The 24,717-nt window shown below is 49.1% G+C and overlaps 1 protein-coding gene across 2 annotated transcripts in view; it reads left to right on the forward strand.

The window, feature by feature from the left end:
• TDRD1 (tudor domain containing 1) overlaps positions 1-24,717 on the forward strand; it is a 1,954,313-nt gene that overhangs the window by 1,858,754 nt on the left and 70,842 nt on the right. For both annotated transcript variants that reach the window (XM_086922877.1, XM_086922878.1), the window contains exon 24: positions 17,460-17,521. In XM_086922877.1, coding sequence (XP_086779003.1) covers positions 17,460-17,521 — 62 coding nt within the window. The remainder of the gene's footprint in view (positions 1-17,459; positions 17,522-24,717) is intronic.

Here is a 24,717-nt window from a genome sequence, read left to right on the forward strand (position 1 = left end):
AAACACTAACAGAAGGCAGTCTGGTGGCAAACCAAATGATAAGCACTGCAGCGGACGGTGCAGTGTTGGCGGCGCCCTCTTATTCACATGGAGTATGCGCCAGAAGGTCTTCTTGGTTGCGCTTAACAGGCCTTAAACGGGATGCTCAACAACGCATCTTGAATCTTCCTTTCTCTGGGTCCTCTCTCTTTGGGGAACACGCAGATGAAGAGATGACCCGGATGAAGAACGAACTGGACATGGTAAAAGCGGTCGGTTTGGAGAAGAAGAAAGAATTCAAACAACGCTTCAAATCCAACAAGATCAGAGGGGTTCAGCAGAGGGTTCAAACCCTCAGTGGTCCCAGAACAAAAATCAGGGAAAACCCCACTTTCGAGGAGGGAAATCCAACAGGGGTAGAGGAGGTCATCAGCAGTCCTCGTCCACGACGAGAGGAGGGAAAGCTTGAGCAGTGGCTTCCTTTGGCGCCGTTACCCACTCAAGTGGGAGGAAGTGCTTCGCAACATCAGGCAGAGTGGGTCAGCATCACAAAAGATCGTTGGGTGCTAAATATACTGCGCAATGGATATGCACTACGTTTCCGTGCAATCCCAAACTCCATACCTCCGAAAAAGTCTCGCCCTTACCAACTAAACCTTCTCCGAAGAGAGGTCAAGTCTCTTCTTCAAAAAAGAGCCATCGAGGAGGTGCCTCCCTCTCAAAGGGGAAAAGGAGTCTACTCCAGGTACTTTCTTGTCCCCAAAAAAGATCAGGAGGACAAGTTCAGACCCATCTTGGACCTTCGCCTTCTGAACAAGGTGGTGGTCAAAGAAAAGTTCCGCATGTTGGCTCTTCACCAAATATGTCCACATCTTCAATTAGGGGATTGGATGTGTTCGGTGGATTTGCAAGATGCGTACTTTCATATTCCAATCGCCCTTCGCCATTGGAAGTACTTGAGATTCATGGTAGGAAGCAAGCACTCCCAGTACAAAGTGCTTCCCTTCGGACTCAAGTCAGCACCACGAGTCTTCACCAAATGCATGGCAGTGGTTGCGGCTTATCTACACAAGAAGGGGCTCTTCGTCCATCCATACCTGGACAACTGGCTCCTAAAAGGCTCATCTCCCCGAAAGGTACTCAACGACTTTCAACTGTGCCTACAACAGTTACACAAGCTAGGCCTCCATGTGAACATGGAGAAGTCTGTCCAGCAACCAACTCAGAGCATCCACTACCTGGGGGCAGTTCTGGACACAAGTTTGGGAAAAGCGTTTCCTTCGGAGGAGAGACTATCATCTATGACGCAGAAGTGCAGGACTCTCCTCCAGTCTCGGAATCCAACAGTCAGACAGGTAGCTTCCCTGCTGGGCTCCATGGTGTCCTACATTTTTCTGATACCAAACGCCAGACTGAGAATGCGGCCTCTGCAGCAGGCTCTAGAGGACCAGTGGGACCAAGCGACAGGGAATTGGGAGGATCGGATCAGTCTGTCCCAGGCAGCGAGGACTTCCATCCTGTGGTGGACTCTTCCTCAGAATGTGTTGCTGGGCGTGCCGTTTCACCAACCTCTTCTGACACTGTCCGTGGTCACAGACGCTTCTCTAGAGGGCTGGGGGGCGCACATGGGGTGACTTCAAATTCAAGGTCGGTGGTCAACTCAGCACCAAACCTACCACATCAACATGCTGGAGCTTCGGGCTGTTCATCTGGCTCTCAAGGCTTTTCTTCCAGCTATAAACACCGACTCAGTCCTAGTTCAGACAGACAATACTACCACCATGTTCTATCTGAACAAACAAGGAGGCACACGATCTCGCCATCTCTCCCTGGAGGCTCAGGCGATCTGGCTTCTGGCTCGGGGCCTATCAGTGGTGGCAGTAAACCTTCCAGGCGAATTAAACACCAAGGCAGACGCACTCAGCTGGCACTTTGAAGATCAGCAAGACTGGGTGCTAAACGACAAAGTGGTAGAAGAGCTTTTTCGTTGCTGGGGTCGTTCAACCATAGACTTGTTTGCAGACGACAAACGCAAAATGCCATGCCTTCGCGTCCAGATTCCACCGACCAGGGACGCAGGGGAATGCTCTCCTGATAGATTGGTCAGGAACATTTGCTTACGCGTTTCCGCCCCTGGCTCTGATTCCGAAGGTAGTGTCCAAGCTCCTCAGGTCGGACATGGAGATGATCTTGATAGCTCCGGATTGGCCATGGCAGTGGTGGTTGTAGGAGAGTGGGGTCTGCAATCCTATGGTCACCCCCGATTTTTGCTTTTTGCTTCACAGGTTTAGGACTTTTCCTGGCTGTGGGCCTGCTAATCAGACCCACAGCCTAGCTGTTCTCTCTCTAAATTGACACACATGTACCTTAGGTGCATTTACCAATTGGTACTGGGCCACCTTATCAGTCCCTGTACAGCATACCTTAGGTATCCAGGGCATAGGTGTACCCAGGGCCGACCAGGGGCTGCAGCATGTATTATGCACTCCCTGGCTGGCCACCCAAATCTGACACAACTGGCTGCACGACAGCTGGGGCAAGGTGGTGTAATCACCCTTTGCTTTAGATATAGTATTCCTATATCTAAACCTAAAATGGACACATGTATTCCTATCAGTCACTCCTATGGCAGGCCTTATCAATCCTCAGGGCAGAGTGCTTGGAATTATGTGAGATGGTGCTCTGGTATGAGCTGAGCCTGTTTGCAGCTTGCGGAACCAAGTCCTAATAGCTGTTCCATGATAACGCGTACCATATACTCTTAAGTGGATTATAATCCTCGCGGTTATTTGCCAACTTTGGTATCGCTTTATCAAAACATGTCGAGTAAGGTGTCATACTTATTGTAATACTAACCCCTCGCCAATTCTGGCGACGGGGTGAGCATTCCACCCTTCTAGAGGGACACGACATGTATGTAACTGTGAACCCCGGTTACAGTTAACTCGAGCCTCAGCATCACAAAATGGATGCTGCCACCACAGACACAAGTCTGACCTCCTGCTGCTGGGAGTCCTTCCAGCGAGGAGAGCTCGGACAAAGGGTTTCCTGTCAGGGGCGGTGCTAGCACCATCCCAGACAGGATTTTGTGTATCCCAGGTAGGCAGAGCTGAGAGGAAGGTTACTGCAAGTGGCACCCCGGTGCTCACTGTGCATATGCCGGCTCAAACCAGTTCCAGTTGCACCCCAGCCCCTGAGCTGGGGAGAGACCGGACAAAGGAGAGGGGTGTAACCACCCCCCCTCCTGGTCCCACCCATGGGCAGGCCCTAGTCGCGTGCCAGCCCCTTTTCTTAGGATAAAGGTAGGAGCGGGCCCCCTTCCCAAATTAGATAATCTTGAATCTTGAACTACTTTCCACGAAAGGAACTCTTGACATTCTCTGAAGACTCTCCCTTGTGGCTAAGGAGTAGCCACCCTGCACCAGCAGGCACCACCTAAGCGGTTGCGGTTTGCTGCACGTCCATCCTCCGAAATAAAAACTGACCAGCTCGACGAGACCTGGATTCCCTGCCATCTCTGACCTCTACCTGCATCATCATCCCAGCTGAGATTCGTGGGTGTGACGAGACCTGAGGGACCGGCCATCTTCAAAACCTGCACAACGCTTAACCAGCACGACCGCCGAGGGATCCTCGAGTGAGTGCACTGGGGTTTGAGAAGCCCCAACCCAGAGCAGCTCCAGCACCGAAGTCCAGCCCCCCAGCATCTACGAGATCTGCGTGGGGCCCTTCTGCTCTTTGCTGCTTGCCACGTTGTCTGGTCACTTGCCCGTTGGCTAGTGGCCCTCCTGACGACGTACCACAACATTTTCACTGCTGGTCTGGTTGCTCCAGACTGGCCCTTGCTCCCTTCCAAAAGAGGAGCACCCCGGACCCTCCTGGTCCACTCCAGACGCCATCTTGACTCCACCGCCTGGGCTTGCCTTTGCCAAGGTTTGTTGCTCCAATCTTGGATCCAGCGTCGCCGACAGCAGACACCCTCGTGGGACAGCTCGCACCTCCAGCCTGGTCGCTGACAACGCCTCCTGGCCCGTGTGGCTGCCAAGTTCAGCGTCGCCCACTCACCTGATCGCGGTGACCTCATCCGGTGCCATCCCGGTGCCCACACAATCACTTTAAAAACTTTAAAAAAGCCCTTCTCATTCCCTTGATAAAAAAAGTAGGAGCTAACCCGCAGGACCTGCAAAATTACAGGCCCATATCCCTGCTGCCTTACTGTGCCAAACTTTTGGAGGCTCATGTCTGTAACAGCATCTCCAAATTTTTGGAAGAATCAGAGTATTTTGCACCGAATCAGGCTGGTTTCCGCCCATGTCACTCTACTGAGGCGGTTATTCTCTCGGTGCAGAACACTCTGAGACGGAATGCGGATGAAGGAATACATCAGGCTCTGGTGCTACTGGACCTCTCGGCTGCATTCGACACGGTCGACTATAACATCTTGGTCGACCGTGTCGAGCAGGCAGGTCTAAGGGGCCTGGCACTGAGCTGGATTCGATCATTTATCACTGGGCGTACTCAGGCTGTCAGACTGGGACCTTTCACTGCCCCCACCATACCTGCTACCTGTGGAGTCCCGCAGGGCTCTTCGTTATCACCCTTGCTTTTTAATTTATATCTACGTCCCCTTCTGTACTCCCTTAGGAGGGCCAAAGTGACAATTTTCAACTATGCAGACGATCTGCAGCTCATTTTTCCTTTAAACACCAAGGACGCTGTTGTTGAATTTCAAAATACTATGTCCCACATTTTAAACTGGATGAACTGCAGTCATCTGAAACTTAACCCTGGCAAGACCGAATTGGTCTTGCCGGGACGGAGTGCGCTTAGTTGGAACCCCAGCTTCTGGCCTTCCAGTATGGGAGCCCCTCCACTCAAGTCTTCCTCGGTCAAGAGTCTGGGTATACACATCAGTGAGGACCTTTCTCTCAAAAAACAAGTAGGAGCAGTTGTTTCAGCTAGTTTTTTCCAGCTGAAGAAAATCAAGAAAATCGCCAGCTTCTTTTCCCCAGCTGCCCTCACTCAGATTGTCATCTCCCTGGTTCTGTCCAGACTAGATTTTTCTAACAGTCTCTATTTTGGCATTCAAGCTGGAGAGCTAAAACGCCTTCAGCTGGTTCAGAATCAGGCTGCTAGACTCCTCCTGAACCTCTCTAAGAGGCAGTCTGTTAGATCCGGCCTGAAACAGCTACACTGGCTGCCCGTGGAGCAGCGTGTGGCTTTTAAAACAGGGTGCATTTTATTCAAATCTCTGCATGACTCTGGCCCCCTTTTCATCAGAGACATGTTTAAGAGATACATTCCCTCCCGCAACCTCCGGTCTATCCACAAATCCCTTCTGACTGTCCCACCTTATAAGAGGAAACGTCTGGGAGGCAGCTGCTTTGACCATCTTGCAGCTGGTTTTTGGAATTCCCTTCCCCTTCATCTGAAACTGAATGACAACATCCTCAGTTTTAGACACTCCTTGAAAACCTGGCTTTTCACTCAGGCGCATTGCTGAGCTGCTCCCCCTCTTCTGTGACCTTTGCGTTCGTTCCTTTCTACAGCGCCATGAAGCCCCCGGGCGTACGAGCGCTTACAAATACCTACTAACATTAACATTAACATTAACTGGCTAGTGATTAAGAACTGAGTCCCCTCTGCTTTCAGGTCGTCTCCATCACCGATCCAGCCTTGGATCACAACGAACATCTTCACTGGTCGCCTGCCAGCAACATCTTCTTTCAGGCTCCATCGACTACAACGAGGATTCCCGACGTCTTTTGAACCCTATGCAGCCGCAGCCCCTGGGCTAGGTAACCCGAGCATTTCGGTGCTCCAACGCAGGTTCACTATCCAAGTGTCCAGATCCTTTTTCGTTTTTAGTCTACCTAGTCGGATTCGTCCGGAAACAGTAACTTTAGAATTGCTAGCATCCATAGACTTTGTCCTACATCCCGCGTGAGAGTGCACACTCTGCACCCGAGATCCCTAGACCTCCTGCTCCTAACCTTAGCGTTCAGTAGTGTAGTCCTAGCGGTCCTTAAGCCTCTGGTTCTTGTTACTCACCTGCTAGCATTTTGCATTCCACTTTTAGAGTATATGGTTTTTCGTGCCCCTTGGGCATTTGTGTAAATTGTGCAACTTGTAGTATTTTCGTAAGAGTTTTGTATTGTCCTTAGCTCCCTGACTCATAAAGAAGTTCAGGGTAGACTTGTTATAAATAAATATACTTTATTTTCATAACAACTTGTGTCTTGTCCTTTCACTTGGTGTTCAAGGGGTATATGTGATGGTAAAACAGCTGGCTTAACACACCCTCTAGAGTTTAGCCTAAAGACTGCTCTTGTCCACGCTACTAGGATAGCTGGTCTATAAGGTTGACTTACAACCAATTATCAATAAGGGTCGTTTGGCATGATACACAGTGATCACTAGAATAGTGAGCACTATATATCAGGCCAACTTCTCACAGTGGTACCCGGACCTTCTGCATCTGTCTGTGTGTCCACACAGACGACTTCCTTGCAGACCGGACCTGTTGAGCAAGACGAACGGGAGGATGCAGCATCCCAACCTCCCATCACTGAACCTGACAGCATGTCTCCTGAGGTCCTGCAATATGGGCACCTGAACCTGCCTCCCGAATGTATGCACATTTTAAAAGAGGCTAAGAGACCTTCCACAAGAGCGTCTTATGCGTTCAAGTTGAAAAGATTTTACATATGGTGTAGGGATCGTCACTTAGATCCTACTAAAGGGCAGGAGGAAGTAATCCTTCCATACCTCCTTTCCTTGGCAACTTCTGGGTTGAAATATGCTTCCATTAGAGTGCATCTGTCAGCCATAGTAGCGTACAGAAAATCACCTAATCAGATTTCTTTCTTTCAGGTTCCAGTGGTCTAGGATTTCCTACAGGGTTTGAAAAAAGCCTATCCCCTGTGCAAAATCCTTCTCCTCCTTGGGAATTGAACCTGGTTCTATCCAGGTTAATGTCACATCCTTTCGAACCCATCCACAAGGCCTCTTTGCAACATCTCTCTTGGAAAGCAGCCTTTTTAATGGCAATTACGTCAGCGCGCAGAGTAAGTGAGATACAAGCGCTCTGTACAAAGGAACCATATACTGTTTTCCACCACAATAGAGTAGTCCTGAGAGCTCATCCATCCTTCTTGCCTAAGGTGGTTTCTGATTTTCATATAAATCAGTCCATTTCCCTCCCTTCGTTTTTTCCAAATCCTAGGACCCCAGCCGAGAGGTCACTGCACTTCCTTGGATCTTAAGAGAGTGCTCAAGTTCTATTTGGAACAGACCAAGGGGATCAGGAAGACAGATCAACTATTTGAAAACTATGGTTCAATGAGAACAGGCTTTCCAGCAGCCAAGAGATCCATCTCCAGATGGATTGTCTCCTGCATTAAATTGGCCTATCAGCTTGCAGGCAAACCTTTATTGAGGTCACCCAAAGCACATTCTACTAGAGGGAAAGCGGCCACAGTAGCTTTCTTACATGACATTCCTATGTCAGAGATATGCAAGGCTGCAACCTGGAAATCAGTTCATACCTTTACGAGGCATTACTGTCTAGAATCTGATTCCAGGGCTGATACTCAAGTAGGGCAAGCCTCCTTGAGGAATCTGTTTGGGTAGCATATGGCCTGCTCAGGCTTGTTGATGGGAAATTACTGTTGTATTATTCCTTTGCCCGCAGGGTTGAGGTGAGGCTTGCTATTCTATTCTAATGCTTATGACTATTGATGAGGATCCCCTGGAAGAGAAGGATTAGTTACTTACCTGTAATCCTAGTTCTCTTCCAGGGGTATCCTCATCAAAGTCATAAGCAACCCTCCTGCCTCCCCCCAGCAAAGGACACTCGTTAATGAGGAGATATTGTTAAGCTATTTGTTACTTGTTTTTTTAAGTCTCCGAAAAGAACAACTGACCCAACTGTCACCCCTGAGGCATGATGGGATACTGGGGGTCATGAGTGCCTTAAAGGCACGGTGTCAGTTTTTTATTACATGCAGCTACAGGTTAGCTTTTCAGTCTTTTTAGACTGTGTGTTGCAATGCAGCCTGAGAGCTTTCTATGCTTTCAGTGAGTTATAAGAATTTCTACTGCTTCCTGAGCATTAAAACAGTTTCTAAACAATCTTTGGTGTTGTTTCTCATGTTTCTAATGCAGATGTTCATGTATGGTGGAAATTATTTACAGCATAATTCAGCTCTACTGTTTATTTGACTGCAATTGCTTATATATATATATATATATATATATATATATATATATATATATATATATATATATATATCACATTTAATATATTGTTTCCGGGGTCCCGCGCATGGGAGGGAATATTGTAATGCTTATGACTTTGATAAGGATACCCCTGGAAGAGAACTAGGATTACAGGTAAGTAACTAATCATTCTCTAACATGCTTTAGCATCCTGTTTAATGGGGTATTGAGCTTGCATTGGTGGTGGGGTGGACCTTATGGGTATTAAGTTATAAGAAAAGTCCTTATCCCAGCTGACATGATTACAATATAATGTTGGAGCTTGTGCAAGCACCATTCTGCTGCATATGCTTGTTTGACAAGCGCAGAAAAGGATGGAATTATTACATCCTCACCTTGTGGGAATATTTGGACAAACTGCAGGGGTCAATGGACATCCGAAGACAGAGTTAAAGGCTCCTAGAATATTACTTTAATTGTGCGCTGTAGGTCAACCTCAATTTGTATATCCGAATTATCTATCTGGAGGGGCTACCCGCCTAGCTGGAGTTTCAACTGTAGCTAAGTCATTAGTTTCTCTCACTGTGAGAAACTCCTGGAGATTCCGGCACACTACCTATAGTGACTTATGTCACGCTGTTGAGGAGAGTCACCGCCCAACTGCTGTTCATGAGCAGAGTTCTCCGTGTTTGTGGCACAGTTTGCGGTTATAGCCGCAACTTACTCTTTTGAAATTGTGGTTTAAACTGAGAAGATTTATCTTTGTAAATCTTCCAGTCATATGAGCATTGTGAGACCCTTTTCAGTTCCACATTCTCTTCTTGTCTGCGATCAGAACACCCTCCTTTCTCGAATTGCTTGGCAGTTGAGTTCTGAGATGAACAAGGAGAATGTGTATCAGAAATTTGATACATATTTGGTGCTTCAATTGACCAAACAATTACAGGACTTATTGTTGGCCAATTACTGGGACAGCCAAAAAGGTGCACGAAACATACAGAGTTAAGCGTTTGTATAGTCTAACTAGACTATTGTATATTTGTTGTAGCTCTTGAGCTTTCAGATTTCTAATTTAGGGAATAGTGTATAACCAGCTAATACTTGCCAGGTGGCCCCTTCATTACTAAGGGAACCTGCGCATACTGGTGCAGGTATGTGTGGAGTGGAGACTAGGAGCCAAGCTTGATGTTCCCAATTGGAAAGTGGTATTTCTAGGAGTATGTATGCTCTGGATGCCTGTGGTGGTGCAACAATTGTGTATTTAGGAAATGTGTTAGTTTACGCATCCACAGTTGAAAAATTGACCCAAGAATAAAAGACTTCAAAGCAATAGCCACTGTGGGGTTCAACCGGGAATAAAAAAGTTACCACCTGCATTAGTAAGTCCATGGAAAGTTACATGTTCATGGACAGCAGGTCTGCAATTGGGACGGACTTTGGCTGTGCCATGATCAGAAAAGATGTGGAAATAAAGTGCAAACACAACAATGGATTATAATTTTTAAGGTTCAAGCTTGAACAACCAATAGAATTGGGTGATACCTAAAATTTAATAACCAACACCACGGATGTCTCCGGTATTAGATGTAACAACCTATTATGTTTACGCACAAGTACTACTCAGGCGATCCGTGAAATAAGAACCACACCAGCACCGCTATGTTTCAGGGATTCTGTTTGGAAACAGATCTGTGCCTGGGATCACAGGACGATTCAGAAAAGGGGGTGGTGATGAACAGAGTGTCTGAATTAAGCAGACCACTCTTACCCAGTCCAAAGATCAGGGCTTGATCCATCACCGTTATTTAGCTCACTGCACCATCCCAGCTCAGAACCTGGCTATATGCAAATCAGTCTGTCCCTGGCCCAGTGCATCATGGGAACAGGGCAGACTAAACTACCAAGCCAATTCTTCACCAGAAAGGAGACAAGCTTCCGGGGACCGGTTTCTGGCATTTCAGCCATCGTCGGCCCGGCTTGCTTGAATCCTGATGGTGCAGTGAGCAAGGGACTCATGTCTGAGTATACCCTGCCACACCTATAGTGGCCAAAAACGATTCAGAAAAGGGGGTGGTGATGAACAGAGTGTCTGAATTAAGCAGACCACTCTTACCCAGTCCAAAGATCAGGGCTTGATCCATCACCGTTATTTAGCTCACTGCACCATCCCAGCTCAGAACCTGGCTATATGCAAATCAGTCTGTCCCTGGCCCAGTGCATCATGGGAACAGGGCAGACTAAACTACCAAGCCAATTCTTCACCAGAAAGGAGACAAGCTTCCGGGGACAGGTTTCTGGCATTTCAGCCGTCGTCGGCCCGGCTTGCTTGAATCCTGATGGTGCAGTGAGCAAGGGACTCATGTCTGAGTATACCCTGCCACACCTATAGTGGCCAAAAACGATTCAGAAAAGGGGGTGGTGATGAACAGAGTGTCTGAATTAAGCAGACCACTCTTACCCAGTCCAAAGATCAGGGCTTGATCCATCACCGTTATTTAGCTCACTGCACCATCCCAGCTCAGAACGTGGCTTTGAGAAGTTGGCCTGATATATAATGTTCACTATTCTAGTGAGCACTTTGTATCAGTCCAAACAACCCTTATGGTGATTGGTTGTAAGTCAACCTTATAGACCAGCTATCCTAGTAGTGTGGATACGAGCAGTCTTCGGGCTAAACTCTAGAGGGCGTGTTAAGCCAGCTGTTATACCATCACATATACCCCTTGAACACCAAGTGAAAGGACACCACACAAGTGTTATGAAAATAAACAGTGTTTTTATTTAGATCACAACAGCCCTGTACTCTTTATGAGGACAGGGTACTAAGCACACAACAAAACTCTTATAAAAATACTTCAAGTTGCACAATTTACACAAATGCCCGAGGGGCACGGAAAACCATATACTATGGAAGTGGAATGCGAAATTACTAGCAGGTAAGTACTGTACTAATAGGCTTTGGAATCGCTAGGACTACGTTACTGAACCTTCAGATTACTAGTAGGAGGCCTAGGGGACTCGGGTGCAGAGTGTGCACTCTCACGCGGGATGGGGACAAAGTCTATGGGAGCTAGTAAAGACAAAGTTAGTGTTCTCGGGCGAACCCGATAAGGTAGGTCGAAAACGACAGTGGATCCTGACCCTTGGATAGTGAGGCTATGCTGGGGCACCGAAATGCCGAAGTTACCTAGCCCAGGGGCTGCAGCTGCATAGGTCTCAAAAGACTTCGCGAATCCTCGTAGACGAACCAGGAGCCTGAAGAAAAGAAGTTGATGGCAGGCGACCAGTGAAGATTGTTCGAGTGATCCAAGCCTGGATCGAAGATGTATGACACCTGAAAGCAGAGGGGACCAAGTTCGTGACTACTGTAGGAAGGTACATCCTGACTATGGTTGCCCCCAACTTTTTGCCCTGTGTTTTAGCTGGTTTTGGACATAGTCAACCTGGGACCCTGCCAATCAGGACCCCAGGCCTACTGCTCTCTCTTTAAAATGGATTCCATGTACCCTAGGTACATTTCCAATTGGTACTGGGCCACCCTATCAGACCCTGTAACTCAGGGCATGGGTGTACCCAGGGCTGCCAGGGGCTGCAGCATGTATTATGCCACCCCTGGCTGGCCTCCTAAATTTGACACAACTGGCTGCATGACAGCTGGGGCAAAGTCGTGTAATCACCCTTTGCTGTAGGTGTAGTATACCTATACCTAACCCTAAAATGGACACACAGATTCCTATCAGTCACTCCTATGGCAGGCCTTGACAATCCTGAAGGCAGAGTGCTTGGAATCGTGTGAGATGGTGCTCTGGCATGAGCTGAGCCTGTCTGCAGCTTGCGGAACCAAGTCCTAATAGCTGTTCCATGATATCGCATACCATATACTCTTAAGTGCATTATAATCCTCGCGGTTAAATGCTATCTTTGGTATTGCTTTATCAAAACATGTCGAGTAACGTGTCATACGAATTGGAATACTAACCCCTCGCCAATTCTGGCGACGGGGTTAGCATTCCACCCTTCTAGAGGGACACGACATGTATGTAACTGTGAACCCCGGTTAAAGTTAACTGAAGCCTCAGCTCCACAAAATGGATGCTGCCACCACAGACACGAGTCTGACCTCCTGCTGCTGGGAGTCCTTCCAGCGAGGGAGGCCTGGACAAAGGGTTTCCTGTCCGGGGCGGTGCTAGCACCGTCCCAGACATGGTTTTGTGTATCCTGGGTAGGCAGGGCTTTTCAGGAAGGTGACTGCTGAGTGGCACCCCGGTGCTCACTACGCATAGGCCAGTCAGAACCAGTTCCAGGGGCACACCAGCCCCTGGCCTGGGGAAGTCCAGCAGGGGAGAGGGGTGTAACCACCCCCCTCCTGGTCCCACCCATAGGCAGGACCTAGTCACCGGGTCAGCCCCCTTTTTTAGTATAAAGATAGGAGCGGGCCCCCTGTTCAAAGCAGATCATCTTTGAATCAAGAACTACTTTCTACGAAAGGACACTCAAGACTCTTCTCAAGATTTCTCCCTTGTGACTAAGGAGTAGTCACCCTGCATCAGCGGGCACCATCTAAGAACTCTGCGGTTTGCTGCAAGTCCTTCCTCAAGGATCCGACGGCCCAGCTCGACGAGAACCGGCTTCCCTGGCACCTCTGACCTCTACCCACGTCATCAGCGCAGCTGCGATCTGTGGATGCGACGAGACCTCGAGGGACCGGCCATCATCAGAACCTGCACGCTCTTAAACCAGCACGACCATCGAAGCGATTCCCTGGTGAGTGCTCTGGGGTCCGAGAAGCCCCGACCCTGAGCCGCTCTAGCACCGAAGTGCAGTCTCCCAGCATCTCCACGATCTGCGTGGGGCCCTTCTGCTCGCTGCTCAGCACGTTGTCTGGTCACTAGCCGCTGGCTTGTGCCCTTCTCTGACGACATCCGACAATCAACACTGCTGGTCTGGTTGCTCCAGACTGGCCCTTGCTTCCATCTCTGCGAGATGCACCCCGGACCCTCCTGGTCCACTCAAGACGCCATCTTAGGCCCACCACGTGGCCCTGAGATCTGCCAAGGCTTGTTGCCCCATCCTGGGCCCAGCGACGCCGACAGCATCATCCTTCGTGGGACAGCTCGCACCTCCGCCGTGGTCGCCGACAACGCCTCCTGGTCCGTGAGACTGCAGAGCCTAGCGTCGCCCACTCACCTGGTCGAGGTGACGGCCAACCGGTGCCATCCTGGTACCCTCTGACTACTGGCTAGTAGTACGAACTTGGTCCCCTCTGCTTTCAGGTATCAACAATCTCTGATCCAGGCTTGGATCTCTACGAATTATTCATCACTGGTCGCCGGCCAGCAACTCTTTTTCTTCCGGCTCCTGGCTCGTCAGCGAAGACCCCGACGCCTGTAAGACTTGTGCAGCCGCAGCCCTCGTGGCTAGGTAACTCGGCATTTCGGTGCCTGCATAGCCTCTTTACTCTAGGGTCCCGAGTCCCTCGCTTCCGACTTGCCTTATCGGGTCCGCCCGAGACCTTAAACTTTCCGTGTCCTCGGACACTTGTTTTAATTGTGCACTTGAAGTATTTTCCTAAGAGATTTGGTTTGTGCTTAGTACCCTGTCCTCATAAAGAGTCCAGGGCTGTTGTGAATCTTAATAAATATCCTGTTTATTTTCATAACACTTGTGTGGTGTCCTTTCACTGGGTGTTCAAGGGGTACATGTGTGGTAAACAGCTGGCTTAACGCGCCCTCTCGAGTCTTTAGCCTTAGACTGCTCGTATCCACGCTACTAGGATAGCTGGTCTATAGGTTGACTTACAACCAAACACCATAAGGGACGTTGGAACGATACATAGCGGTCGCTAGAATAGCGAACGTTGCATATCGGGCCAACTTCTCACAACTACTAGCCAGTAGTCGGTGGCACCAGGAGGGCACCGGATGGTAGTCACCTCGACTAGGTGAGTGGGTGACGCTGGGCTCTGCAGTCTCACGGACCAGGAGGCGTTGTCGGCGACCAGGATGGAGGTGCGAGCTGTCCCACGATGGATGATGCTGTCGACGTCGCTGGACCCAGGATTGGGGCAACAAGTCTTGGCAAATTCAAGCCCACGCGGTGGACCTAAAATGGCGTCTGATGTGGACCAGGAGGGTCTGGGGTGCTCCTCTTTTGGAAGGGAGCAAGGGCCAGTCTGGAGCAACCAGACCAGCAGCAGTGATGTCGTCGTTCGTCGTTAAGAAGGCCACAAGCCAGCGGGCTAGTAGCCAAACAACGCGGTGCGCAGCAAAAAGCAGAAGGGCCCCACGCAGATCGTGGAGATGCTGGGAGGCTGGACTTCGGTGCTGGAGCTGCTCCGGGTCGGGGCTTCTCGGACCCCAAAGCACTCACCAGAGGATCCCTCGGCGGTCGTGCTGGATAGAAGTCGTGCAGTTCTGATGATGGCCGGTCCCTCGAGGTCTCGTCGCACCTACGGTTCTCAGCTTAGCTCTAGAGGTAGGTAGAGGTCAGAGGTGCCAGGGAAGCCGGGTCTCGTTGTGCTGGTCGGTCGGATTCCTTAGAAAGGACGTGCAGCAAACCGCAGAGTTCTTAGATGGTGCCTGCGGATGCAGGGTGACTACTCCTTAGCCACAAGGCAGAAATCTTGAGAAGAAGTCGAGAGTTCCTTTCGTAGAAAGTAGTTTCTTGATTCAAAGATGATCTAATTTGGAAGGGTCCCCGCTCCTGCCTTTATCCTAAAGAAAGGGGTGGGTACGCGACAAGGTCCTGCCCTAGGGGTAGGACCAGGAAGGGGGGTGGTTACACCCCTCTCCCATGCCGGACTTTCCCCAGGCCAGGGGCTGGTGTGCCCCTGGAACTGGTTCTAGCCGGCAGATGCGTAGTGAGCACCGGGGTGCCACTTGCAGTCACCTTCCTGTAAAGCCCTGCCTACCCAGGATACACAAAACCCTGTCTGGGATGGTGCTAGCACCGCCCCTGACAGGAAACCCTTTGTCTAAGCTCTCCTCGCTGGAAGGACTCCCAGCAGCAGGAGGTCAGACTCGTGTCTCTGGTGGCAGCATCCATTTTGTGGAGCTGAGGCTTCAGTTAACTTTAACCAGGGTTCACAGTTACATACATGTTGTGTCCCTCTAGAAGGGTGGAATGCTAACCCCGTCGCTAGAATTGGCGAGGGGTTAGTATTCCAATTCGTATGACACCTTACTCGACATGTTTTGATAAAGCAATACCAAAGATAGCATTTAACCGCGAGGATTATAATGCACTTAAGAGTATATGGTATGCGTTATCATGGAACAGCTATTAGGACTTGGTTCCGCAAGCTGCAAATGGGCTCAGGGTACACCTATGCCCTGAGTTACAGGGTCTGATAAGGTGGCCCAGTACCAATTGCATAATGCATTTAAGGGACACATGTCAATTTAGTGAGAGAACAGCTAGGCTGTGGGTCTGATTGGCAGGCCCACAGCCAGAGAAAGTCGTAAACCAGTGAAACAAAAGCAAAAAAATCTGAGTGATCATAGGATTGCAGACCCTACTCTCCTACACTGGCTATATGCAAATCAGTCTGTCCCTTGCCCAGTGCATCATGGGAACAGGGCAGACTAAACTACCAAGCCAATTCCACCAGAAATCACAGGACGTCAGAATGTAGGGGCTGAGTCATTATACAACATCAGTGCCTATGGGCCCAAATCCGATTAGCTCGCAGCGCCTTACCTGCCTTCCTAACCTTTCCAGAGTAACAGGTGAAATGGCAACCTAGAACTCAACTCTGTAGTCGCCACGGGAACCGTGGAAGCAGATATTTATCTTTTGTTTCTCCCTCATGCATGTCCATAATAAGCAAAAGAAAGACATTAGGAAAGTAGACAATATTTATTGAAACTTTTGAGCTCTTTTATGAAGCAGTTGTGCTGCGCTTAGAAAACATTTATAACTGAGCAAAGTAATCAGCATTACGAGCAAATTGTATACAATAAAAAACCCTTTCATGGAAAATGATATATCTGCCTAAGACTACCCTCACTATCTGAGCACAAGGTTATATCCGTGATCTCTGGGATTAGCACCGGACCCCATACCTAGAATTAGAAGTTAGCTGTTCCGCTTCTCAGGTGCATCTGTTTCAAGACCTTTTCCCTATGCTAGAATCCTCCTTATTGTTTTCCAAAGGGCAAGTCTCGGTTTATAAGCTCTGATGTCCTGTATTGGAAAACAGCAACTGTGCCTCTGTGTTGTGTCTAAAACGTATGGGGCTGTTGTTTTACCGAGCACAGAAAAACAGTTCACAGTGTTGTTCAACCTTATACGAAATGTTCAGACTGAATCCCAAGAAGAATTGGATAACAACATGTACAGCGAATTTCTAAAATAATATCATAGCACAAAAATAAATGTGTTATGTGTGGCTGTGCAAAGCGGCCTACAACGTGCAGTTAGGCTAACATAAGGAAGAACCAGAGAAGGCCATAAAGGAAACTTACTAGAATGTGACCTGAAATGAGGACTTGTAAAGCTTGATGATCTTATTCACAGACCAGCAGTTAAAGAATGGTGGCATGATGAAGTGATTTATGGTTCAAGGATGTGAACATAATTCTACTCAAAGAATTCAGGAATTATAAGGAGTGAAATTTAATGCATCGCATAGTTTTGACCTACGTTGAGGAACACTGTCCTTGTGTTTATGCCTGTTAAAGCGGCACAAGAGTGCTTTGAGTTTCACAAAGAGAGAACCTGATGTTTTGGCATCCAGAGGAGTTCTGCAATCTGAATGGTGAGTTATTCAGGTTGGTTGCCTGCATTCAATGTTGCCTGTTGTTGGGAGATGAGGAGTAGATACACTGAGTCTAGAGGTAGTGACCGTTTTCTTTGTACTCCATTTGCCCCTCTCCTCTGTTTCAATGTTCCCCCACTAAGCGCTATGTGTACGAAGCATTGGGTGTCACATTTGTGTGGGATGTACCTAATGCAAGAGGTGTTTTCAGAATCTTTAGAGATTTTTGAACGCAAAAAAAGTTTAAAACAAAAAGGCAGTATACAGCCTTAAACTATCGAGAAGCAGGATAAAGCAAATTAAGTGTAAATAACATACACTCTTTCATAGCATATTTTTTCTCTGCTTAGGCCAACAGCAATGGACTGGCAAGGCAGTAAAAACCTGCAAAGTTGGAATAAGTTTGTGATATTACTTAATGTTTTGAATTATGTTAAACTGTTATTACTATTAATGATAGTTAATGTTTGATTTTGTTCCTTTTCCTTTTGTTGCATTACAGGTGAAATGGGTATTTGCTGCTGTAAAGAGCTCCAGGAACAAATGAACAAAATACAGGCAGTGGTAAAGTTCTTTCTAATGCTCAACTTCTGATATTTTGTTAACTTATTTACATTGTGATTTTTTAGTGTTGTGTATGTTAGTGTACTGTACATAGAAACTCAAAAATAGCATTTGCACTTGGCTAGGAAGATTTCATATGGTTTGAAAAATGTAGCTTGACTGCAAACAAAAACATATCTAACTCATACTTGTAATCTATACTTCATTCTTGATTCTTAGTGTCATCTCTGGGGTGGAACAGGAGAAGAGTATGTTAATAAGAAATAAAATAAGCAAGATTCCCCCCAACCCCCAACCCCACCAGAATCACAAACGTATGCTCTATAATCTAGATGCGTTTGGGCTTAATCTCACCCTTTGGGTTAGCTAGGAGCAGATTGATCTACTTGGCTCCCTGTTTCCTAGAAGAAATTACAGACAATTTAGATCGGTTTGTGAAACTATGCATGTGAGAACAGTGGCAAAACTGTTTGTGTTTTAGAATGGGCTGTAAACGTAGAATCTGATAGAAACACATATCCACAGATTTCTTACCTTTTGAAATATACCCAGGCCCCAGACTGGATCCAGATAACTTTCTACAGCAGTACCTCTGCCTGTCGTTAATGGGCATCGGGTGACTCCATAACCTTGTCGTCCGTAGGAAGTGACGTTGACAGTCCATATAAGCCCTCTCCTGATCCGCTGACGTCATTTTATTCATTTCCGTACTTCCAGGGGAATCCGGAGAGAGGTACCTTGACTCATTTTAGCCTCATCTCAACAATTTTAGACAAAATACCCTTTTCTGGATGTTTTGGGGGTCCTGAGGACTACAATGTCGACCTTGCACCCTCATCCTATTTGCATGTAATGTCTGGGCGTGTGCCGTGACTCCGAAAGGGTGCAGCTCATGTCATCAGCATCTGAACTAAACTATTAGTTATGGATTCCTCCCCTTGGAACTACCTCCAGGCGTCAGACTGGATCCAGAGAATTTCTTCTTGCTCAGTACCCCTGCGCGTCAGTAGGTGGCGTTGGTTGACTCCACGTTCGCCATTGGTGTCGTGGTTGGCGTAATTATGTCACTGTATCTTCTTAGACGCTGCCCCATGCATGCTGACATCTGTTCTTTCTTTTTCTATGCCAGGCGTGGCAGATCCGGAGAGAGCAGTACCTCAAATCACTTTTTGACTCTTATTGCGACTTTTTGTCGACATCTTTTCGAGTCTTTAGACTCCTTGTACACGTAGGGATGTTCTGTCCTCGAACCTGCTTCAAGGCTTGCGACTCCTGTCTCAAATAGATGTCGATTACGGAATTGCACATCGTGTGCCTTTGGTGTTTGGAGCCCAACCACGACCTGAAGTCGTGCTCCGACTGCCGGGCCATGAACCCGAATTCTTTGCGGGAGCGGTCCCGAAAGCTTCTCGAGGCCCGGCAGTCTGCTCTGCGACGCTGGAGGTCCCGAGAGAGGGCGGTCACGGACCGGTCGCGGAGCCATCACCTCTACTCCTCGTCGAAGTCTTCTTTTTCGGGTAAGTCGAAGTGCATGAAGAAGGCAAAGAAGCATTGTCGCTCTTCGCGTTCCCCCTGTCAGTCTGCCGATGCGACACAGGTTTTGGAAGGTAGTCGTTGGCCTCCACCCGTGTAGCCTGTTGGGTCGACCCCGAGCCTCCCTCCCTTTCCGCGAGCAGTGGCAACCCCTGCCCAACTTTGTAGATTTTACAAAGCACTCCACTCGATCTTTGGCCAGCCGACTCTGCCAGTGCTACTTCGGGTGCCGTAGATTCAGCAGGAGGCTCTAGGCCTTCGATACCAGCAGCTTCGGCTACGACGCCGGTCAACCTCGTGACATCTCCAGGGCCAAATCCAGTGGCAACGGCCACGCCCGACGCCAGTTGTGTCCCCAGCCGGCGTCGACCCCAGCCTCCCCCTCGATGTGAACCCGGGGCCTGACCGGCGCAGACCGACGTTGAGACTGGCGCCAACTGATATTTTTGTACCATTGTTCTCCCCTGGTGTTCCCTATTGACCTGAGTGGGCACCAGAGGAGGGTGAGGAGGACTGGGAGGGGTCTGTGGACCGGACTGGAGAGGGTAGTTGGGTGAGACCTGTGGTCTGGACACCTCTCCAGACCTTGGCATTGTGAGAAGTTGGCCTGATATGCAGTGCTCACTATTCTAGTGATCACTATGTATCAGTCCAAACAACCCTTATTGATGATTGGTTGTAAGTCAACCTTATAGACCAGCTATCCTAGTAGCATGGACAAGAGCAGTCTTTAGGCTAAACTCTAGAGGGCGTGTTAAGCCAGCTGTTATACCATCACATATACCCCTTGAACACCAAGTGATAGGACACCACACAAGTTGATATGAAAATAAACAGATATTTATTTATAACAAACAGCACTGGACTCTTTATGAGGACAGGGCGCTAAGCACAATACAAAACTCTTCAAGTAATACTGAAAGACGCACAATTTACACAAATGCCCGAGGGGCACAAAAAACAATATACTATGGAAGTGAAATGCGAAATTACTAGCAGGTAAGTACTACTCTCAGAGATTTTAGAAACGCTAGGCCTACAATGCTGAACCCTTAGATTAGAAGCAGGAGTCCTAGGGACGTCGTGTGCAGAGTGGGAACTCTCACGCGTAATGCGGGACAAAGTCTATGGATGCTAGCAAATGCAAAAGTTGGTGTTCTCGGGTGAACCCGACTAGGTAGGTCAAAAACGAAAGTGGATCTAGACACTTAGAGAGTTGGTCAACGCTGGAGCACCCGGGTACTCGGTTTACCCAGCCCAGGGGCTGCGATTGCATAGGGTTCAAGTGTCGTCGGGATTCTTCGTTGACGAACCAGGAGCCTGAAAGAAGAATTTGCTGGCAGGCGACCAGTGAAGATGGTTGATGTGATCCAAGCCGAGGGGACCAAGTTCTGAATCACTAGCCAGTGATTAGATGGGCACCAGGATGGCACTGGATGAAGTCACCTCGACCAGGTGAGTGGGCTATGCTGGGCTCTGCAGTCTCACGGACCAGGAGGCGTTGACGGCGACCAGGATGGAGGTGCGAGCTGTCCCACGAAGGTATCTGCTGTCGGCGATGCTGGACCCAAGATTGGGGCAACACCTCTTGGCAAATGCAAGCCCACGCGGTGGACTCAAAATGGCGTCTGGAGTGGACCAGGAGGGTCTGGGGTGCTCCTCTGTTGGAGGGGAGCAAGGGCCAGTCTGGAGCAACCAGACCAGCGAGGAAGATGTTGTTCGTCGTTAAGAGGGCCACAAGCCAGCAGGCAAGTGGCCGGACAATGCGGTGAGCAGCAAAGAGCAGACGGGCCCCACGCAGATCTCGTGGATGCTGGGGGGCTGGACTTCGGTGCTGGAGCTGCTCAGGGTTAGGGCTTCTCAAACCCCAAAGCACTCACTCGAGGATCCCTCGGCGGTCGTGCTGGATAAGCGTAGTGCAGTTCTGAAGATGGCCGGTCCCTCGAGGTCTCGTCACACCCACGAATCTCAGCTGGGCTGATGATGCAGTTAGAGGTCAGAGGTGCCAGGGAAGCCGGGTCTCGTCGTGCTGGTCGGTCTGGTTCCGGAGGAAGGACGTGCAGCAAACCGCAGGTTACTTAGTTGGTGCCCGCTGATGCAGGGTGACTACTCCTAGTCACAAGGGAGAAATCTTGAGAAGAAGTCTTGAGTTCCTTTCGTAGAAAGTAGTTTCAGGATTCAAAGATGATCTAATTTGGAAGGGTCCCGCTCCCAGCTGTATACTAAAGAAAGGGGCTGGTACGGAACTAGGTCCTGCCCATGGGTGGGACCAGGAAGGGGGGGGGTTACACCCCTCTCCCATGCCGGACTTTCCCCAGCTCAGGGGCTGGTGTGCCCCTGGAACTGGTTCTAGCCGGCCTATGCATAGTGAGCACCGGGGTGCCACTTGCAGTCACCTTCCTATTCAGCCCTGCCTACCCAGGATACACAAAACCCTGTCTGGGATGGTGCTAGCACCGCCCCGACAGGAAACCCTTTGTCCAAGCTCTCCTCGCTGGAAGGACTCCCAGCAGCAGGAGGTCAGACTTGTGTCTGTGGTGACAGCATCCATTTTGTGATGCTGAGGCTCGAGTTAACTTTAACCGGGGTTCACAGTTACATACATGTCGTGTCCCTCTAGAAGGGTGGAATGCTAACCCCGTCGCCAGAATTGGCGAGGGGTTAGTATTCCAATTCGTATGACACCTTACTCGACATGTTTTGATAAAGCGATACCAGAGTTGGCATATAAACGCGAGGATTATAATGCACTTAAGAGTATATGGTATGCGTTATCATGGAACAGCTATTAGGACTTGGTTCCGCAAGCTGCAAACGGGCTCAGCTCATGCCAGAGGACCATCTCGCAAGATTCCAAGCACTCTGCCTTCAGGATTGTCAAGGCCTGCCATAGGAGTGACTGATAGGAATACGAGTGTCCATTTTAGGGTTAGATATAGGTATACTATATCTACAGCAAGGGGTGATTACACCACCTTGCCCCAGCTGTCGTGCAGCCAGTTGTGTCAGATTTAGATGGCCAGCCAGGGTTGGCATAATACATGCTGCAGCCCCTGGTAGGCCCTGGGTACACCTATGCCCTGAGTTACAGGGTCTGACAAGGTGGCCCAGTACCAATTGGTAAATGCACCTAAGGTACATGGAATCCATTTTACAGAGAGAGCAGTAGGCCTGGGGTCCTGATTGGCAGGGACCCAGGCCAACTATGTCAAAAACCAGCTAAAACACAAGGCAAAAAGTTGGGGGCAACCATAGTCAGGGGCTACCTTCCTACAGGCATTGTGAGAAGTTGGCCTGATATATGATGCTCACTAGTTCTAGTGATCACCTTGTATCAGTCCAAACAACCCTTATGGTGATTGGTTGTAAGTCAACCTTATAGACCAGCTATCCTAATGGTAGCATGGACAAAGCAGTCTTAATCTAAACTCTTTTGGCATGTGAAGCCAGCTGTTTTACCACATTTAACCCCTTGAATACCAAGTGAAAGGACACCACACAGGTTGTTATGAAAATAAACAAGATATTTATTAACTAACATACACTCTTTATGAGATCAGAGGGCTAAGCACATGACAATCTCTTAGGAAAAATATGTTTAAGTTGCACAAATTACAATGGTACCCTAGGGGCACGACAAACCATATACTAAGTAAGTGGAATGTGAAAGTAGATAAAAGGAAGGGAGCTGTCCAGAGGCTGTAGGATTGCTGGGACCACGCTATACTAACTCTAGGTAGGTAATCGGAGGCCCACGGAACGCAAGATGCGTAACAGTGTCTATGGACAGTACAGTTCAAGAAAACGGTGAATACGGACAATCCTGACTAGGTAAGACAAAAACGACTGTGGAACTGGACACTAGGAGAGTCAATCTACCCTTGAGCACCGAAATGCTCGTGTTACCTCACCCACAGGCTGCGGATGCATAGGTGCCAAGTAGTGTTGGGTTCTGGCGTTGAAGTCTATGGAGCCTGGAAGAAAAGATGCTGCAGGCGTTCAGGAGGAAGATGTCCGGTGTGATCCAAGGGTGGATCAGTGAAGAGAAGAACCTGAAAGCAGAGGGGACAATGTTCAAAGTCACTAGCCAGTGACTGGAGTGGAACCAGGACTGGAACCAGATGTCGTTGTCGCGATCAGGTGAGGGTGGACGTTTGTCTCTACAGCCACGTGGACCAGGTGGTGTCTTCGACGACCAGGATGGAGGCACAAGCTGTCCCACGCAGGCTCTCGCTGTCGGCGGTGTCGGCTTCGGATTGGGAGTCAACAGGCCTTGGCAAAGGCAACCCACGCTGTGAGTGGAAACGGCGTCTGGAGTGGACCAGGAGGGTCCGGGGTGCTCCTCTTTTGGAAGGGAGCTAGGGCCAGTCTGGAGCAACCAGACCAGCAATGAAGATTTTTGGAGTTCGTCGTCTAGGAGGTCACTAGCCAGCCGGCAAGTGACCAGACAACGCGTCGAGCAGCAAACAGGCAGAAGGGCCCCACGCAGATTTCGTGGATGCTGGAGGGCTGGTCTTCGGTGCAGGAGCTGCTCGGGGTCGGGGCTTCTCAATCCCTAAAGCACTTGGACGAGGTTACCTCAGAAGTCGTGCTGGAGCGAAGTGCTGCTTCTTTCAAGATGGCCGGTCCCACGTGTCTCGTCGCACCCACGGATCTCAGCTGTGCTGCAGATGGAGGTAGAGGTCGGAGAGGTCTGGGAATCCGGGTCTCGTCGGGCTCTGAAGTCTGGATCCTCGAGGGAAGACGACAAAGGGAAGCCGCTGGACGCTGATGGTGCCTGGTTGTGCAGTGTGGAAACTCCTTTCCCACAAGGGAGATTTCTTCAATCTTCTGTGGAGCAGAATGTCGAAGTCCAGAGTTTCTTCTTGTAAAGTTGTTCAGGGTAATCAAATTTGGAATGGGACCAGCTCCTACCTTTATCCTGTTAAAGGGGGCTGTACTACGACTAGGTCCCTCCTCTGGGTGGGACCAGGAAGGGGGGTGGTTACACCCCCTATCCTTTGTCCGGTCTTGCGCCAGAGCTGGGGCTGAGGTGCCCCAGGAACTGGTTTAGACCGATGTATGCACAGGGACACCTTGTGTGCCCCAGGCATGTCTCATTCCTTTCAGCCCGGTCCTACCTAATACACAAAATCCTGTCTGGGATGGTGCTAGCACCTCCCAAGGCAGGAAACCCTTTGTCCAAGCCTCCCTCGCTGGAAGGACTCCCAGCAGCAGGAGGTCAGACTTGTGTCTGTGGTGGCAGCATCCATTTTGTGATGCTGAGGCTCGAGTTAACTTTAACCGGGGTTCACATTTACATACATGTCGTGTCCCTCTAGAAGGGTGGAATGCTACCCCCGTCGCCAGAATTGGCGAGGGGGTAGTATTCCAATTCGTATGACACCTTACTCGACATGTTTTGATAATGTTATACCAAAGTTGGCAATAACCGCGAGGATTATAATGCACTTAAGAGTATATGGTATAGCGTTATCATGGAAACGGCTAAAGAACTTGGTTCCGAAAGCTGCAGACAGGCTCAGCTCATGCTAGAGCACCATCTCACATAATTCCAAGCACTCTGCCTTCAGGATTGATAAGGCCTGCCATAGGAGTGACTGATAGGAGGATATGTGTCCATTTTAGGGTTAGATATGGGGATACTATATCTAAAGCAAAGG

This window comes from Lissotriton vulgaris, chromosome 5 (assembly GCF_964263255.1).
Source record: "Lissotriton vulgaris chromosome 5, aLisVul1.2, whole genome shotgun sequence".
Taxonomy (NCBI): domain Eukaryota; kingdom Metazoa; phylum Chordata; class Amphibia; order Caudata; family Salamandridae; genus Lissotriton; species Lissotriton vulgaris.